At 43.4% G+C, this 19,860-nt stretch overlaps 1 protein-coding gene across 3 annotated transcripts in view; it reads left to right on the plus strand.

Annotated features, from left to right (window-relative positions):
- The window catches only part of NALCN (sodium leak channel, non-selective), an 850,352-nt gene that overhangs the window by 777,654 nt on the left and 52,838 nt on the right, over positions 1–19,860 (plus strand). For all 3 annotated transcript variants that reach the window (XM_073664203.1, XM_073664204.1, XM_073664206.1), the window contains 3 exons: positions 1,445–1,612; positions 12,438–12,542; positions 13,461–13,567. In XM_073664203.1, coding sequence (XP_073520304.1) covers positions 1,445–1,612; positions 12,438–12,542; positions 13,461–13,567 — 380 coding nt within the window. The remainder of the gene's footprint in view (positions 1–1,444; positions 1,613–12,437; positions 12,543–13,460; positions 13,568–19,860) is intronic.

Below are 19,860 nucleotides of genomic sequence, written 5' to 3' on the forward strand. Positions count from 1 at the left end.
AAGGTAGGAGAGTAAGATATGGAGGGTGAACACATATGTCTTTATAGAATCTAAAACACTATAAGGGCCAATACATCTGACCAATATGGAGGTCGGGGTCCAGGTCCAAATTTTGCACCTGGGCCCATAGGACTCCACTGGTTGCGGAATATGTTGGCACTATAGAAATACAAATGATTATATTTTTATTATTATTAAGGAAGCTACTGCAAATGGCATAATGCATGGGGTGATGTTCTCTTTCCCTTTCCATGCCTGGAGACCCCTTGGTCTGTTTGTGCTGTATTGGTTTCATTTTTGCATTCACTTGCTGGTATTACCCTTATGCTGTTTTATCACACCTTATTAAGTATACGTCTTTATCGGATCTCAAGCTTTTTATTATTGCGTGGGTGGAAAAGGGCCTGGGGCAGAGCACTTATCAATGTGCAGCCCAATGGGCATCATTGGAGCTCATATGCTCTTTTTAAGTGTTTATTTAAACTGTTTAGTCGCATATGTCCTGTTTTAAATAAAGCCTATTTGTTTTGTAAATGTTTAGTAGTTCTTATTATCTATTCTTTTTACCTCGGTGACTGTCTTTGTCACACACCTTTTTCTCTTATTTGGTTTTGTATATGTTAGAAGTGTGTGGTGTGTTACTTTTTTTGTTTTTAACTATTCATTTTTAGTTTCTTATATTTTATTTGCCAAAATTATTAGCTTATTTTATTTTTGTCTCTTATGACAACCAATTGAAACATCTAACTGTTTAGATCAGAATTCACAATGATATAAATTAAGAATAAAGGGCCAAATTCATTATTGCTTTTGCATTTATTTGCACTAAATTCTTTTACTTTGCACCTTTTTGTAGTCTATTTTATTATATTATATTTTATTTTATAAAATATGTCTGTGCTTATTTTTTTTATGTTTTTTTTATTGTTGTTTTTTTACGTTCACCATTGTGGCCACTCTTTTTTTTTCTAGATGAGTGTGGCTAATTCATCAATTGCAACTTTTTAAAAAGCCGTAAAATTTTGCACAAATGTTCTTCAGTCCTCACACCACTTCCCCTGGAATGGTTTTATGTACGCCTGAAATTTTTGCACAAATTTTACGACATTTTAGCGGAACATGCAACCTTTTTTTCTCTGAAAAGGTACAAAAAAGGGTAAAATAGAAAATAAAGAGGTTTTTTTTATAACTACATGAACAATATACACCATTTTGAAGAATCTGAGACAAAAATGTTAATGAATTGAAAAGTTAAAGCAAGTATAGAGGCTAAAAAAAACCCCGTAAATGATGAATTGGGCACAAAGTCTCTGATTTTGTAGACTTTCACTGACTTAGTGGATACCCCAACAATACTTGCTGGAAATGTGTCTATCTTACTCTTATTTCTCTGATGCAATATTAGAGTATAGTAGTAATAATACATCTTTTATGTGATTTTCAGGTCAGCCTGATCTTCCTGTGCTGGATGCCATACAACGTTCCAGCTAAATCTGGGACTCAGCTTTTAATGGTATTGCGTTGCTTAAGACCTCTCCGCATATTCAAGCTTGTTCCTCAAATGAGAAAAGTAGTGCGTGAACTTTTCAGCGGGTTTAAAGAAATATTTCTGGTATGTACAAACAATATATAGACATCTTGTTTAATTCAGAAAATAGGGGTGTAAATATGATGAGCTAAAGCTTGTGCACAGCTAGACTGTTTTACATTGAAATACTGCAGTTCTAAAATATTCAATTTCTGATGATTTTTTCGGTCAATTATGCGGCAACATAGAACAAGATGTCTTGTTTTTTCATCGCGTTGCGCCTGCCACATGGTAGATTACACTGTGATTGGCTCTTTTGTAACAGCAGCATGTAACTTTTCTCTTTCTCTCCTCTACCCCCTATAAAATGTCATGTGGGCTTGCACAAGAAATTTTTCTGTCCAGTACCATATTGATTATCTCAGTGAAAGCACAGCCATGAAATGGCAGACCAGACAGACTACAGTTTATTAAGTTTGAATGGGTTTCTCTGAGATTCTGACTTTCAGCACAGTGGGACTTTCAAAGACAGACCCCACAAAAACAAGACTTCTAGTTTATCTTGACGAAAGGTCACGAATGTTAAAGTGTACCTGACAGCGGACAAATGTAGCACGATCCACGGACAGTATGTGTCAGGCACTGGATGTATGATCTTCCAGGAATGTTTGAGTGGCTGCTACCTTAGAAGCCGCCGGGCACAGAGGCTTCTCTTTAAGGCTATGTGCCCACGATGCAGAAATGCTGCATATTTTTTCCGCTTCTCCCTGGCAGGAAAAACGCATGCGGTTTTTCCATGCGTTTTTCCCGCCAGATAGAAGCGTTTGTCAAGCTTTTTTGCATGCATTTCTGCATGCGGGTTATCAAGCTCTTTTCCAAGCAATTTTAGCATCACTTGGAAAAGTGCTTGACAACTTATTCACACTATATAAATCCATGCAACCAGCATGGATTTATAGTAGTGTGACCAAGTTAGTTAAAAAAAAAAGAATAAGAATGGTAAAAAATAAAAAATAAAGATTATACTTACCTTCGGATGTCCTCCCGGTGTTTTCTCCGCCGTGTCCGGTCTCTTGCACTGCTCGCGGTGGTGTGAAGGACCTGCGGTGACGTCATTGAGTCATGTGACAGGTCACATGACTCAATGATGTCATGGCAGGTCCTTCACAACACCGCAACCCATACAGAAGATCAGACGGAGGGGAGAAAACACCGGGAGGACATCGGAAGGTAAGTATAATCTTTATTTTTTATTTTAAATTCTTTTTTTTACAGTTTCTATGGTACCCAGGTCTGGATGAGAGTCTCCTCTCCACCAGACCTGGGTACCATCCGCACATTGAACCGTGTGATACCTGCTTGTGCACATGTAGTGATGCGGATGTCACACGGTCCAATGCAAGTGAAGTCAATGGCGGTGATTACGCTGCGTGTCCGCAAAATTAATGGACATGCTGCGGATTTTTGAGCGCAGCATAAATGCTGCGGAAAAATCCGCAGCATGGGCATTGACATTGCGGCTTGTCATTGGGGACGGATTACCAAGCGTTTCCCAAGCGTTTACGCTGCGTAAATTACGCAGCATAAACGCTTGGAAAATGCTTCGTGGGCACACAGCCTAAGGGTATGTGTCCGCGATGCAGAAATGAAGCAGAAAATTTCTGCAGCGTTTCTGCATGTTCTTGGCAGTGTAAGGCAGCGCTAGTCATCATACTGGGGGATACTCGCTGCACCGGGTAAATTAAGCACACGTGCAATGTCCTTCCGGTATTTTCTCAATATAGCAATTTATTATGTTATCATAAACCACTGTTCACACACATAATGTCCATCTTAGTTTGTCACCGGCATGTTTACACACTTAACATCCGGGAGTCTCTCAAATAGCTGACAGGCCCAATTGGCCCAGGTCACAGCCTTCAGCAAGGTAATACTATAGCAATGTCCATAACACAGTCCATGTAACAAAGTGTATTACCTTTGCCGGGTTTAGTTGCTGCAGTCCCTTTAATCCACCACCACTGTAGCTTTGTGGCTTCCCAGGTGGGGGTCTCTAGCCGTCGTCCCGTCTAAGGCTACTGGAATGTTTCACTCACACACATCCAGTCTGCGCCTTTCCGGACTCTTCACCAAGCCTCTGCCTTCCAAGGCCACTAGCATCCACTCACAGGATCCAGTCTCAGCCTTTCAGGCACCAGGCTTCACTCAGCCTCACTAGGCAGAGCGGTGTCCCACACACATGGGGAACAGGCCTCATGTCTCTCACACCGAACACACCTGTCTCAAATCACCAGGGTTTATATATCCTGTGCACAGACACCCACATACTGACAGGACCTTGCTGATGTCACAGTCATGTGATCAGTCAGCTGTGTGTATAGGTCCTGTGTGCTGTCCCAGTCATGTGTACAGACCTTTACTGTGCATACAGGACCTGTGTGATGTCACAGTCATGTGACCAGTCAGTTAAAGGGGAAGGTACATGGTCAGGTAAAACACATCCTTGACCATTTACAGTAATGCTAGCAAGCTGCTGCATTACATATCCCCCCCCTCTGTTCAAACTTGTGGGGTTGAACACATAATATACACAATAACATTATAACCCCCAGCTCACATAGAGACCATGTACTTTACAATTGTGCTACTCTGCCCCTGGAACCTTAGTCAACGACATTAGCCCCTTCCTTAGGGACCTACCATTTGTCACTGTCACAGACTTCGTCAGGTCACCTTTCCGGGTCGTAACCTTGTCAGGTCTCCCCCGCTCCCAGCGGTCAGTCATAATCTTGTCAGACCTCCCCAGCTCCCAGCGGTCAGTCGTAACCTTGTCAGATCTCCCCCGCTCCCAGCGGTCAGTCATACAGCAATGTGACTCACATGCCCTGGTATCTAAGGTCCGGTTCGACTCCGTACTGTCCCGTCCTCTATGGGGTCGTTTGTATGGGCTGCTCAAACCTGAGTTACTGGAGGTCTCACTACCTCTAAACCCACGCCCACTACTCTCAGGACATCTTGAAAGAGCCCTAACTCCAGCTGTAGCAGTTCTGTTATTTAGGGGGCCCTTTCTCTGTCGGGTCTCACTATTTCTAGACGGCTTCCATCTTCTGCTGCTCAGATGATGCTGTCTATCTACTCGCAGTCTAGCGAGATTCACTTGTTCTACCTCCTGCAGTTAGGTTACTCGGTACTCAATCAGCATGCTTATATATTCTAGGCTTTCTTCTGTTCCTACAGCGGAGAAGGACACCATGCCGTCTTCGTCTGGTATCCAATCCTGATGATCACGTGGACTGCTTACTGTCACCACACCAGACTTCTTGACCATCATCTGCATGGCTCGACCGCTTCTCCCAATGAGCTTTCTCACCAGAACATGAGGCACCAGGATGACCTCTTCACGCATACTGTGAGCTTTCCTCATCAGCTCCAGTTGTCTAACGGCTTGTTCCGTCTTCAACCGGAGAAACCGCTTCGTGCGAATACATCGCCAATGCATATCACTTAGGATCGCCACCCTCTTCACTGTGACTTCGGTCATGGACAGAACCACCAGCTGTTTAGCTTCGGAGGTCAAGTACACCTTACAGGCTCCCACAGCCTTCTTAAACTCTTCATGCTCGGACTCATGGGTGCATTCTTCCCTCAAATCCTCAGGTACATCTACGAGGCACTTGTACCGAGATGTTTCGGTCTCACCAGTGGTTTCCAGATGATCAACCAGCTCAGGTTTCAGGGACAACTGACCTCCAGCTTCTTCACCCTGTATGCTTCTCCTGAGCTGACTCACAGCTACAGATTCACGAATTTTCGTCTTGACCACTTCCATCTCATATTTATCTGTGGTTAACACTCTCTTAGCTCTCCTCAGGTCCACCTTCTCATGGTATAAGGGAGTGAGTGCAACTTGTTCGCCCTTTTCCTTCTCCAAGAAGGCCTCGTTCACTGAGTGGTACTTTGTCAGGCGACTTTTGAGCCCGGAAACTTCTTCCTCTAGCTCCGCCACTCGCCTCTCAGCGACCCGTCTCTGAAGCTCTTCCTGCTTCAACTGCTCTTCCAGCAGCAGAGTTCTCTCAGACCTCTCCGTCTCCAATGCGCCCACTCGGCTCTCAACAGCCAGTCTCTCACGCTTCTCTTGCGTCCACTGGGTTTGTAGCAACTCCTTGAGCTGCTTGAACTCGGCTCCGACATACACCGAACCCTCCGAGCCCACATCACTCGAAGAGGTATCTGCTTCATACCTCCCATCATCAGCGGTCAACTCCTGGCCCTGGTCTGTGGCTTTTCCGATGGACTCCTCCATCCTCTCTCGCTCAGCTTCCATCTTGCTGACTGTTTCCTTAAGGTACGTCTCCGCCTTCTGGAGAGTATCACAGGACATCTGTAGCTCCTTCACCTGAGCTTCCAGATCTAGGGTCTTTCCCCGGAGACCATCATTCTCCTCACGGGTGTCTTGCAGAGTGGTCTCAACCACTTGGCGCACTTGCTCTGCACCCGCCTTATCCTCCTCTAGTTTTTCCTTCACCTTGAGGAGATCCTCATAATCTCTCTTACTCTATTGCAGTTCCCTACTGCGTTCACCACACTCCTTCTTGGAGTCACACAGCTCCTGGTTGAGCTGTTTGCGCAGTCGTTCTAGGATTTGTTCACGTCCAGAAACACCATCCTGCCGCGCCTCCTTCTCAAGCTTCAACTGAAAAACCTCTTCCTTGATTTTGCGGCGGTCCTCCTTAATTGCGTAGAACATTTCCTTCCAATGGTTAATTTCCGCGTTGCTTCCCTCCATGTCTCGCTGCCAGTTCCTCATAACCTGGTATATTTTCTGCTGTTCAGACTCCAGGTTCAGCTGGTCTGCGGACACGTTCCCCAGGTTTTCCCTTATCTGCTGCACGTCACTCTGACACTGTTGCCTGATAGGCTCCATTTCTTGGTCATGACTGGCCACCTTCTCTTTCAGGGCTGTCAGATCCTGATCCGTCAGTCTCAGTACCGTACCGGAGGTTGCTACTGGCAACGTCACCTCCTCTTCTACCTCTAAAGGAGGACCCACACTTGAAGCAAAGGCACACAGTATTACATTCTCTTTATTTTCATTTTCAGCAAGGACTACCGGAGCAACCTTTTTGTGGCCCTTGCGCCGTCGACGACTAGAGGGGGACTCTCTCCCCTTGTCTAGCCCCTCCTGACTGAACTCACTTTTTACTTTCATAGTGTCACAGTCAGCTACGGGGTCTGTGTCACTCCCCATGGAGTTGTGGACTAACACGTCACCTCCCACTTTGACGTCACCCCCTTCTACTGGAGTTACCCCGTTATCAACGGTCACATTGTCATTTTTAGGAGGTACCAACCCACAACCAGTAACAATTTTCAGTTTTCTACACTCCACACTCTTGTGAAAATCCGTCCCTTTTTTTAGACTCCGCCCCATTTTTAACAACCACACCGGCAGGGTAATTTTTACACAAAAAATCAGCAGTAGTCTTAGGACTCAGTTCACAACATCTCTTACCACCTCCCCGGGCACTCTGGGACAACACTGGCGCCCCTGGAGAGTCCATAGAATGGTCCACTGCCGCCATTCCACATGGTGCCCACAGCTCCTGCGGTTCCTGCACCATGTCCAGTAAAAGTTTCCCAAATACCTGCTCCGGTCCCAACCGGCCCTTCAACCGCTCAATAACTCCAGACAGATCTGCTGCTTTGCTCACAGCCATCGCGGTACACTGTTCACACTAGAACTTCACCGCTCTCCCGGAAAAAATATTCGTGGCCCCGCCGAGACACCGCAAACCAGGTTTGAGTGCGACGATAATCTTCTCAACCCCGCCGAGTTGCCGCAAGATGCTTTAAACTTCGTGAGCCCCGCCGAGCCACAGCAAACCAGGTTTGAGTGCGACGCCAATCTTCGCAACCCCGCCGAGTTGCCGCAAGATGCTTTATCCACACTCATCGTCCTGTGCCGTTGACGCTAGCAACCGGGCTGTCGTTGCCCGCATCCTCGAACCATATGTAAGGCAGCGCTAGTCATCAAACTGGGGGATACTCGCTGCAGCGGGTAAATTAAGCACACGTGCAATGTCCTTCCGGTATTTTCTCAATACAGCAATTTATTATGTTATCATAAACCACTGTTCACACACATAATGTCCATCTTAGTTTGTCACCGGCATGTTTACACACTTAACATCCGGGAGTCTCTCAAATAGCAGACAGGCCCAATTGGCCCAGGTCACAGTCTTCAGCAAGGTAATACTATAGCAATGTCCATAACACAGTCCATGTAACAAAGTGTATTACCTTTGCCGGGTTTAGTTGCTGCAGTCCCTTTAATCCGCCACCACTGTGGCTTTGTGGCTTCCCAGGTGGGGGTCTCTAGCCGTCATCCCGTCTAAGGCTACTGGAATGTTTCACTCACACACATCCAGTCTGCGCCTTTCCGGACTCTTCACCAAGCCTCTGCCTTCCAAGGCCACTAGCATCCACTCACAGGATCCAGTCTCAGCCTTTCAGGCACCAGGCTTCACTCAGCCTCACTAGGCAGAACGGTGTCCCACACACATGGGGAACAGGCCTCATGTCTCTCACACCGAACACACCTGTCTCAAATCACCAGGGTTTATATATCCTGTGCACAGACACCCACATACTGACAGGACCTTGCTGATGTCACAGTCATGTGATCAGTCAGCTGTGTGTATAGGTCCTGTGTGCTGTCCCAGTCATGTGTACAGACCTTTACTGTGCATACAGGACCTGTGTGATGTCACAGTCATGTGACCAGTCAGTTAAAGGGGAAGGTACATGGTCAGGTAAAACACATCCTAGACCATTTACAGTAATGCTAGCAAGCTGCTGCATTACAGCAGTGAAAAAACGCTTGCGGATTTTACACGCGTTTTTGCAGCGTTTTTACATGCGGATTTGACTTGCGTTTTTCAAATGCTTTGGGACCTCAAATCTGCATGCAGAAACGCACAAATAATGGACATGCTGCGGATTTTTCCTCAAGGAAAATTCCGCAGCATGGGCACAGAACATGCAGATTTTCATTGGGGATCATGGGGCACGAATTACCAAGCGTTTTACAAGCGTTTACGCTGCGGAAAATCTGCATCAAAAACGCTTGAAAAAATGCATAGTGGGCACACAGCCTCAGTCTGGTTAAAACTCCTATAATCATATATTGTAGCTCGATAATTTTGCTTTTCTCTTTAAAAAACACTCCAGCATTATTTTTATTGCAGTGCTGTAGTGCTGCAACTAATCTAAGTTCCCTTCCTCCGGTCTTATACTTACCAGCTGCCATTTTCAACTTTTCCCAGCGCTGCTACTGTCTCTAGCAGTTTGTGACCTGCCGGATCGCTCCAGTGTTTCCTAGAGCAAATCTGAGGTCACTTTTTAATGTAAGTCTATGAGAGCTGCTTTCTGGCTGTTCTAGACTTGCATTGAGAGCTTGTGATCATAACGTCTGACTTCCTTGCAGTCAGAAATTGTGGTCACAAGATGACGGCACAGCACCAGAGCAGTGCCCGGAAGCTGGTAAGTATAAGACTAGGGTCAAGCAGCTTACATTAGTAGCACCACTAGCGCTGCTTACTTACCTCCTCTCCGAGGTCCCGCGCTGTGTCTGCTGGATCCTGGTGGTTGTCATGGTGACCCGATGTCGTCATGACGACATTCGGGTCACCAGACAGCATTAAGTTACTTTGATCATGCGCAGTGCGTGATCAAAGTAACTTCTGCCTGTGCAGAGCTGACAGGCTGTATAGCATAGAGATGCCACTGCATCTCTATGCTATACCGGCGATCAGACTGGAAAAAGTGAAAGTCCCATAGTGGGACAAAGTGTAAAAATTCAAAAAGTGTCAGAAAGTGAAAAAAATGTTGAAAAAAATTGTATAAATATTTTTTTTAAAAAAATGATAAAAAATCCCCTCCCCCCAAAAAATATATACTGTACCCATAAATAAATATTATTTTGAAAAATAAAAAAAACAATAAGAGTATACATATTTGGTATCGTCACGTCTGGAATGACCTGACCTATAAAGCTGTCCCACTAGTTAACCCCTTTAGTGAACACGGTAAAAAATAAAAATACAAAACGAAGCAAAAAACAATGATTTAGCATCATACCGTCAAACTAAAAATTGACTAAAACGCGGTCCTGGAAAAAACAAGCCGCCATAGAGCTCCATCAGCCGAACAATAAAAAAGTTATAGCTCTCAGAATAAAGCGATGCAAAAAAATTATTTTTTCTATAAAATAGTTTTTATTGTGTAAAAGCACCAAAACATAAAAAATGATATAAATGTGATACCGCTGTAAATGTACTGACCCCAATAATAAAGCTGCCTTATCAATTTTACCACACGTGGAACGGTATAAATAAAGAACAATTCCTGAATTGTTGGTTTTGTTTATTCTGCCTCCCAAAAATCGGAATAGAAAGCGATCATAAAATGTCACATGCCTGAAAATGGTACCAATTAAAACGTCAACTCGTCCCGCAAAAAACAAACCATGACGTGACTCTGTCGGCCGAAATGTGGAAAAATTATAGCTCTCAAAATATGGCGATGCAAAAACTAGTCTTAGCAAAAAAAAAGCGTCTTTTAGTGTGTGACAGCTGTCAATCATAAAAACCTGATATGAATCTGCCATCACTGTAATCGCACTGATCCAAAGAATAAAGTCTTCTAATCACTTATACCGCACGAGGAACGAGGTGAAAAATAAACTCTAGGGTTAGGGTTGTGCTAGGGTTAGGGTTAGGGTTGTGTTAGGGTTGTGTTGGGGTTGGGATTTTTTCAAAAGTAAAGAAAAAAAAAATGATGACGATATGGCGACTAGTGTTGAGCGCAAGTGCTCGCTACTTGTGTTTGCATCGGGTGCTCGGGTATGCAAGATGTTCGAGTCTCCACCCCATATGCTTCGTGCCATGCACGAGCGATCCCCGTTTTTTTGGGTGTCTAACAACCGTGAAACATGCTGGGCGGGGACTCGAGCATGTCACTCGAGCATCTGCGATACATGGTGCATACCTGAGTACCCGATGCAAACTCAAGTAGCGAGCACTTGCGCTCAAGACTACTGACAACTTATTCAATATGATGACCTAATGTTATCAAATTCTGTGTCGTACCTCTGGGTTCAAAATGTACACCATACCCCTTGATAAAATCCTTGAGGGGTCTTGTTTCCAAAATGGGGTCACTTGTGGGGGGTTTCCACTATTTATGCGCATCAGGGGCTTTCCAAACGCGACATGGCGTCCGCTCTCCATTCCATCCAATTTTGCGTTCCGTTCAAAAAGTCACACAGTGCTCCTTCCCTTCTGAACCCTGCCGTCCGCCCAAACAGTGTATTTTCCCCATAAATGGGGTATCGGCGTACTCAGGAGAAATTGCACAACAGTTTTTGGGGTCCATTTTCTCCTCTTACCCTTGTGAAAATAAAAAAAAAAAATTATTTTCACAGCTCCATGTTATAAACTTCTGTGAAGCACCTGGGGGTTCAGGGTGCTCACCACACATCTAGATAAGTTCCCTAAGGGGTATAATTTCCAAAATGGTGTCACTTGTGGTGGGTTTCCACTGTTCAGGCACATCAGGGCTCTCTAAACGCAACATGGCGTCCTCTAATTATTCAAGCAAATTTTACATTCAAAAAGTCAAATAGCGCTCCTTCCCTTCCGAGCCCTGCCGTGCGCCCAAGCAGTGGTTTTCTCCCACATATGGGGTATCGGCTTACTCAGGAGAAATTGCACAATAAATGGTATGGTGCAATTTCTCCTGTTACCCTTATGAAAATGCAAAATTGGGGGCTGAAAAACATTTTTGTGGGAAAAATGTGAAAATGTTATCTTTACAGCTCAATGTTATAAACTTCTGTGAAGCACCTGGGGGTCCAAGGTGCTCACCACGCATATAGATAAGTTCCCTGAGGGGTCTAGTTTCCAAAATGGTGTCACTTGTGGGGATTTCCACTGTTTAGGCACATCAGGGGCTCTCCAAACGCAACATGGCATCCGCTAATTATTCAAGCAAATTTTACATTCAAAAAGTTAAATGGCGCTCCTTCCCTTCCGACCCCTGCCGTGCGCCCAAACAGTCGTTTTCCCGCATGTATTGGGTATTAGCGTGCTTAGGAGAAATTGCACAACAAATTTTGGGGTCCATTTTTTCCTGCTACCCTTGCGAAAATAGAAAAAATGGGGGTCTAAAGTAACATTTTTGTGAAAAAAGTTAAATGTTCATTTTTTTTCTTCCACATTCCAAAAATTCCTGTGAAGCACCTGAATGGTTAATAAACTTCTTGAATGTGTTTTTGAGCACCTTGAGGGGTGACGTTTTTAGAATGGGGTCACTTTTGGGTATTTTCTGTCATAAAGGCCCCTCAAAGTCACTTCAAATGTGATGTGGTCCCTAAAAAAATGGTTTTGTAAATTTTGTTGGAAAAATGAAAGATCGCTTTTAATCCTTATAACTTCCTAAAAAAAAAAAAATTGGTTACAAATTGTGCGGATATAAAGTAGACATGAGGGAAATGTTATTTATTAACTATTTTTTGTGACATATCTCTCTGATTTAAGGGCTTAAAAATTGAAAGTTTGAAAATTGCGAAATTTTCAACATTTTAACAAAATTTCTGATTTTTTCACAAATAAACACAAGTCATATCGAAGATATTTTACCACTGTCATGGTACAATATGTCAAGAAAAATCAATCTCAGCATCAGTGGGATCCGTTGAAGCGTTCCAGAGTTATTACCTCATAAATTGACAGTGGTCAGAATTGTAAAAATTGGCCTGGTCATTAATGTGCAAACCACCCTCGAGGGTAAAGGGGTTAAACAAATTTAGGCCATCTAATTTCCTAGTGTTATGTTTGTGTACTTTCAGGTATCCATTCTCCTGCTAACATTGATGTTAGTGTTTGCCAGTTTTGGTGTCCAGCTTTTTGCGGGAAAGCTTGCAAAATGTAACGATCCAACTATTGAAACCAGAGTAAGTTATATGATGCCTATGTTACAGTAGCTTTGCGGTATTTAACTCAAAACCTTTATAGACCTTTACATATAGTGTGGTGCTTTAAAAAAGACAGAAAGGTAATTTCTGGCTTAGGTGAGGCAGAGGCATAAATTGTATTGTAATCAACATTATATAGGAAAATTGTTATATAACTGTGCAAAAAACATAATGATCTCTTGTTTGCCGTATTCTGTAGTACTCAGAAGCTCATAGAGCAGCTGTTACATTACACCTGGAAATTGGGAAATGTTATTTGCAGAACTGTATGCAGAACTACTCATGTTTGAAAATGGATAGGAGTCCAGGTGATCTAAAGAAGGAGTTTATCAATATGTGCAGTTAGGCATGTAATTACCTATAATGTATAAAGTGCAACATTTTACAACATTGCCTGGATTATAACTTTATGGCTCACTTCAGCTTTTTTTATTTCAGTGCTGGAGTGATGTCACTAATGTAAGTTCCCTGCCCCTAGTATTATATTCATCAGTTGCTGTTTTCAGCTGTTCCCCATACCGCTCCAGTCAACTCTGCAATCTTGTAATCACACCTTCTGAGTGCTTGGAAGGCAGAGGTAATGGTTACTAGCTCTCAGTGTAAGTCTATGAGATCCTGGTTCTGGCATCTTTCTGCCTCTCATAGACTTACATTGAGAAGTGATGTCTGGCTCGCCCTGCAAACACAGGCGCAATCCAGCAGGTCACAACCTACAGAAGACAACCAGAGCAGCATCGGTAATAGAAGAAGATAGCGGCTGGTAAGTATAAGATAAAGTGTAGGGACCTTAATTTAGTGACACCTCTCCAGCGGTAAAATAAAACAAATGCTGGAGTGGTGCTTTAAAGAAAAATATATCCCACTACACTTTACAATGTATATGATGTTTCTAACCAGGAAAAGTGCCATGGCATATTTAGGATCAATGTCAGTGTGTCGAAAAATCTCAATCTAAAGTTAAAACCAGGAGAAAAGAAGCCAGGATTTTGGGTTCCGCGAGTTTGGTAAGTACACAGAAATATTCTTAGGTTTACAGTGCATTTTTTCCTTACTTGCATGTATGCTGTACATAAATATATATACTGTACATAAAACAAACTAAATGCATGAGTACATACTAAAGACTGCCAATAATGGCAGCCTGTTGTCTGTAATCTGAGTTGTTTGTAAAAGTGGGAATTATGAATTGCTAGCTCAGGCTCTGTAGACAAACAGTTACAGATATAGCAAGTTTCCCTTAATGCAGTTAACCAGTGGCAAGAGAATGACCTGGTAGGCGGGTTAGAACCAGGAGGTCGGTGTAGGGACAAAATCGTAATGCGGGAGAATAGTCAATAAAGGAACCAAGGTCAAAATCAAGAATGTCCACTGGGAATATGGCAAGGTACACAAGAAGCTAGACAGATTTAATTGGCAATGGACAGTAGCATTTCAGGAGCTTAAATGCAGTGGCGTGAAAAAGTGCTGCCCCTTCCTGATTTCTTATTCTTTTGTATCTTTGTCACACGTAAATGTTTCAGATCACAAAACTAATTTAAATATTTGACAAAGACAACACAAGTAAACACAAAATGCAGTTTTTAAGTGAAGGTCTTTATTATTAAGGGAAAAAGAAATGCAAACCTAATGGGCCCTGTGTGAAAAGGTGATTGCCCCCTAAACCTAATAACTGGTTGGGCCACCCTTAACAGCAACAACTGCAATCAAGTGTTTGCAATAACTAGAAATGAGTCTTTTACAATGCTCTGAAGGAATTCTGGCCCACTCATCTTTGCAAAATTGTTGTAATTCAGCCACATTGGAGGGTTATTTTGATAAATTCCCATATAGTGTTATTCTGTGCATCTTTGTGTCTTCACTATGGCCAAGAAAGGGTAGCGATCACTTCTTCAGGAACAGTGACTCCCTGGCTTGTTCTGCACATTCATGCAATATAAGCCAGGAAGTACTCACAGTTACTGAAGAAGTGATCACTGCATGTTCTTAGTCATAGTGCAGGCTTAAAGATGCATAGAACAACACTGTCTGCCTGCATCTTCTGAATGTTTAAATTAGTACGTCAATGTCATGAGCACAGCTCATAACGGTACTCTGCACTGAGCCCATGGATAGAGTGCGCACTCTCCGGTCTATGCTGAACTACAGATATCATCTGCGCATGCACCAAAGCTGGAGAATCCTCATAGTGGACTAAATTTTGTGGTAGAAGCCAGTAGGGAGGCCAGAGATCAGTCTACCTAATGTAGCTAAATATGAAAAAGAATTGTGATTTTTGGAAATAAAATTATATTTGAAAAGCTTGTTGTATTTTCAAGATCTGTGATATAGAATATTCGTTGTCATGGTAAATTCCTTATAAAACTCAACTTAGCTGATTATGATTGTCAAGCTTGTCTTAAGTTATACTGCTTCCTTTTAATTGCTGTAAGTCCTTCTGATTTAGAACTGAGCTTTATTGTTAAAAACCAAAGAATACAGGAGCACTCTGTATGCGCTAAGATATATGCAAACTTTGAATTTATGAAATTTAAACTGCATTACCAGTATGCAGAATATGCTTATAAAATAAAGATACTTAGTGCACAAATTGGCCAATTCATTTGTGCCTACTAGCCAAGATAACACAACCTTTTTCTGTTAGGACCCTAGACTATACTTATCAAACATGCCTCTCCCAGGCTAAAAGTCTAGAATTTAAAGTGGGAGTAGGATCCAGTGCTAATTAAAAACAGCCCCAGAGAGGCATGTTTGATAACTATTAGGTTTGGGGTCGTACCACAGCTTTGTTGTGGATGGTGGGCACAAAAAATTTGGCCAATTTGTGCACTAAGAACCTTAATTTTAAATTTTAAAGTATATTCTATTTAGCAATAATGCAGTTTAAATTCCATGTATTTCATTTTTGCATATATTTGTCACGCAAGGTGTGGGAAAGACTTAGTGCAACACAAAGGGAAGAAGGAAAGGGAGCCCAGACTCTAGGGAAAGGAGGGGAGTGGAGACCTCCTAGGTTGATCTAGCGTCACCCTGTCTCCCCTAATGTCCCTGTATTGGCTCTTCACCAATCGCCTCACGCGTACCTCACCCTGTCTTTCCCTGGCGTTTGGCTCAGGCTAGGGAAGGGAGGAGATGAGCACTAGTCGATCTCCATTAAACACTATAGACAACAAGGAAGGACAAACAGGGGGAAATAGCTTAGCTTTAGATGACTCCAGACAAATGTGCACACGTCCTCAAGCTCCTGAGAGGACAAAGTACTGCTCTTGCTAAAGCCTCACAAGTAGTAATGAATATCGCCGGCACGTACCTCTAGAACACACCAGCTTTTATACACCCAGGCCAGGGAGTTAATTAGCCAGAGCGAGGTAGCCGCTGGGTCCTAGAGACAGCCTCTAAGAAGATGTCTGTAATGCCAAACATAGAGATCTCCTGCAACCATCTGCAGGGCGACTGTCTGTCACTTCTGACACACCCGTGACAGTAACCCCCCCCCCTCTACGAGTGGCCTCTGGACACTCAGGACCAGGTTTCTCAGGATAAGAGGTGTGGAATGATCAAACCAATCTGGGAGCGTTCACCTCTGACGCTGAAACCCACATCTTCTCCTCTGAACCATAGCCTTTCCAGTGCACCAAGTATTGTAGAGAACGACGTTGGAGACAAGAATCTACACTCCTCGAAATCTGGAACTTCAGATTACCATCAACCATTACTGGGGGCGGTGGTAGAGGCGAGGGCTCAAGAGGTTCCACATACTTTTTGAGTAAGAACCTATGGAACACGTTCTGGACCTTAAGGGCCTGAGGAAGTTCAAGACAAAACTATGCTGGGTTAAAGACTTCGGTTATTTTATAGGCTCGAATAAACCTAGGTCCCAGCTTCCAAGAAGGAACTTTCAATCTTATATTCCTGGTAGACAACCACACAAAGTCATTCACATTCAGGTCCGGACCTGGCAAGTCTTTTTATGTCAGCAACACGTTTATACCTGTTTCCCATGATCTTCAAATTACTCAGAACACCCTGCCATACTGAGGAGAGCGACGAAGCAAACGATTCCTCCTGAGGAACTCCTATAGCTCCTCCCCCACTAAAGGTACAAAACTTTGGGTGATAACCGTATGCACCGAAGAACGGTGACCTGCCAGTGAATTCTTGATGATGATTATTAATGGCAAATTCTGCCAGCGTTAGGTAGGATGCCCAATCCTCCTGATTTTCAGAGAAGAAACACCTGAGGTAGGTTTCCAAATTCTGATTGACACGCTCGGTCTGTCCATTCGACTGAGGGTGGAAGGCAGAGGAAAAGGACAGCTGCACCCCCAGTCGAGAACAGAATGCCTTCCAGAACTTGGAAACAAACTGGGTCCCCCGATCTGACACCACATCGGAGGGAACCCAGTGAAGCTTCACAATCTCATTTATGAACACCTGAGTAAGTGTCTTGCCATTTGGAAGTGTAGAGTATGCAACGAAATGAACCATTTTACTGAACCTATCTACTACCAACAAAACCACCGTTTTGCCTGCAGAAACCAGTAGGTTAGTAATAAAATCCATGGACAAGTGTGTCCATGGCCTACTAGGTATAGGTAGCGGAAGAAGAGTACCAGACGAACGGGTATATGAAACCTTAGAACGCACGCAAATACTCCAAAGAGCTACTTGTTCAATCACATCCCGATGCAACCCCGGCCACCAAAAACGACGAGAGAGGAGGTCTGCAGTTGCCTTACCACCTGGATGCCCAGCAAGCACAGAGTTATGATGTTCCTTAATTACTTTGCGGCGCACATCAGATGGTACAAATAACCTTCCTGAAGGGCAGGAGGCAGGGGCGTCCCCCTGAGCCTCCAACACCTCACTCTTCAGTTCAGGAAACAGTGCCAAAATGACTACCCCTTTCTGTAATATCCGGGCAGGGTTCTCATGGTCACCACCACCAGGGAAGCTCCGTGACAAAGCATCAGCCTTGACATTTTTGACCCCTGGACAAAAAAATGACAACAAAATTGAACCTAGCAAAAAACAGGGACCATCTAGCTTGCCTAGGGTTGAGAAGTTTAGCTAACTGGAGGTATGAAAGGTTCTTATGGTCAGTAATAACAGTAATAGGGTGGAAAGTCCCCTCCAACCAATGTTGCCATTCTTCGAACGCCAATTTGATCGCCAAAAGTTCCCTATTATCCACGTCATAATTTCTCTCAGCTGAAGACAATTTTTTAGAAAAGAAGATGCACAGACACCATTTACCAGGGGACAGACCCTGAGACAACACAGCCCCAACCCCGACATCCGACGCATCAACCTCCACAATAAACGGTTGGGAAACATCGGGTTGACTGAGTATAGGTGCAGTGGCAAAATGATTCTTTAAGGAAGAAAAAGCCTGTAGGGAAGCATCTGACCATTTGGAGAAATCAGACCCCTTCTTAGTCATGTCAGTAAGGGGTTCCACAATAACAGAGTAATTATGGATGAATTTGCGGTAAAAATTAGTAAAGCCCAGAAAACGTTGTAGAGCCTTCAGGTTCTTGGGACGTTCCCAATCAAGGACTGACTGCACAGATCTTCTCCGAAAACCTGAAGATGACAACAAGTACCCCAAAAACTGCGCCTCCTGAACAGCGAAAACACATTTTTCCAGTTTTGCATAAAGTTTGTTATCCCTTAAAATCTGGAGCACCTCCTTAACATGCCCCCATTGTGTCTTAAAATCAGGTGAGCAAACCAAAATATTGTCCAGATAGACCACCACAAACCTCCCCACCAAATGATGGAAAATATAATTTATGAAATGCTGGAAGAGCACAGGTGCATTGGTCAAACCAAAAGGCATAACCAGACTCTCCTTCCGGGGTTTTGAACGCTGCTTTCCATTCGTCCCCCTCTCTGATTCTAACCAGATTGTAGGCTCCCCTTAAATCCAACTTGGAGAATACCTTAGCTCCTACAACCTAGTAACATAGTTTTTAAGGTTGAAGGAAGACTAAGTCCATCTAGTTCAACCCATAGCCTAACATGTTGATCCAGAGGAAGGCAAGAAAAAAAACATGTGGCAAACACTAAGCTCCACATTGGGGAAAAAAATTCCTTCCTGACTCCATACGACAATCAGACTAGTTCCCTGGATCAACGCCCTATCAAGGAATCTAGTATATATAACCTGTAATATTATACTTTTCAAGAAAGGCATCCATGTTCTTCTTAAATTTTAGTAGTGAATCACTCATTACAACATCATGCGGCAGAGAGTTCCATAGTCTCTCTGCTCTTACAGTAAAGAATCCGCGTCTGTGATTATGATTAAACCTTCTTTCCTCCAGACGTAGAAGATGCCCCCTTGTCCCCGTCTCAGGCCTCAGAGTAAAAAGATCAGTAGAAAGGTCTTTTTGTACTGTCCCCTCATATATTTGTACATAGTAATAAGATCACCCTTAAGCTTTCGTTTTTCCAAAGTAAATAACCCCAAGTGTAATAACCTGTCTTGGTATTGCAGACCCCCCAGTCCTCTAATAACCTTGGTCGCTCTTCTCTGCACCCGCTCTAGTTCAGCTATGTCTTTCTTATACACCGGAGACGAGAACTGTACACAGTATTCTACGTGTGGTGGCACTAGTGACTTGTATAGAGGTAATATTATGTTCTCCTCATGAGCATCTATGCCTCTTTTAATGCATCCCATTATTTTATTTGCCTTTGCAGCAGCTGCCTGAAACTGGCCACCAAACGTGAGCTTGTCGTCCACCAATACACCCAGGTCTTTTTCAGTGACAGTTTTGCCCAGTGTTTTACAATTAAGCGTATAATTATACATTTTATTTCCTCTGCCCAAGTTCATTACCTTACATTTATCCCCATTAAAGCTCATTTGCCATTTATTATCCAAAGCTTCTAGTTTACATAGATCCTCCTGTAATATAAAATTGTCCTCCTCTGTATTGATTACCCTGCAGAGTTTAGTGTCATCTGCAAATATTGAAATACTACTCTGTATGCCCCTACAAGGTCATTAATAAATATGTTAAAAAGAAGCGGGCCCAATACTGACCCCTGTGGTACCCCACTGTTAACTGAGACCCAGTCTGAGTGTGTTCCATTAATAACAACCCTTTGTTTCCTATCACTGAGCCAGTTCTTAACCCACATACATATATTTTCCCCTATCCCCATTGTTCTCATTTTATGTATCAACCTTTTGTGTGGAACCGTATCAAAAGCTTTTGAAAAGTCCATATACACAACATCCACTGCATTTCCTTGGTCCAGTCCGGAACTTGCCTCCTCATAAAAGTTG

Source organism: Phyllobates terribilis, unplaced genomic scaffold (genome assembly GCF_046119375.1).
Source record: "Phyllobates terribilis strain yellow unplaced genomic scaffold, ASM4611937v1 Scaffold_2__4_contigs__length_985480577, whole genome shotgun sequence".
NCBI lineage: Eukaryota > Metazoa > Chordata > Amphibia > Anura > Dendrobatidae > Phyllobates > Phyllobates terribilis.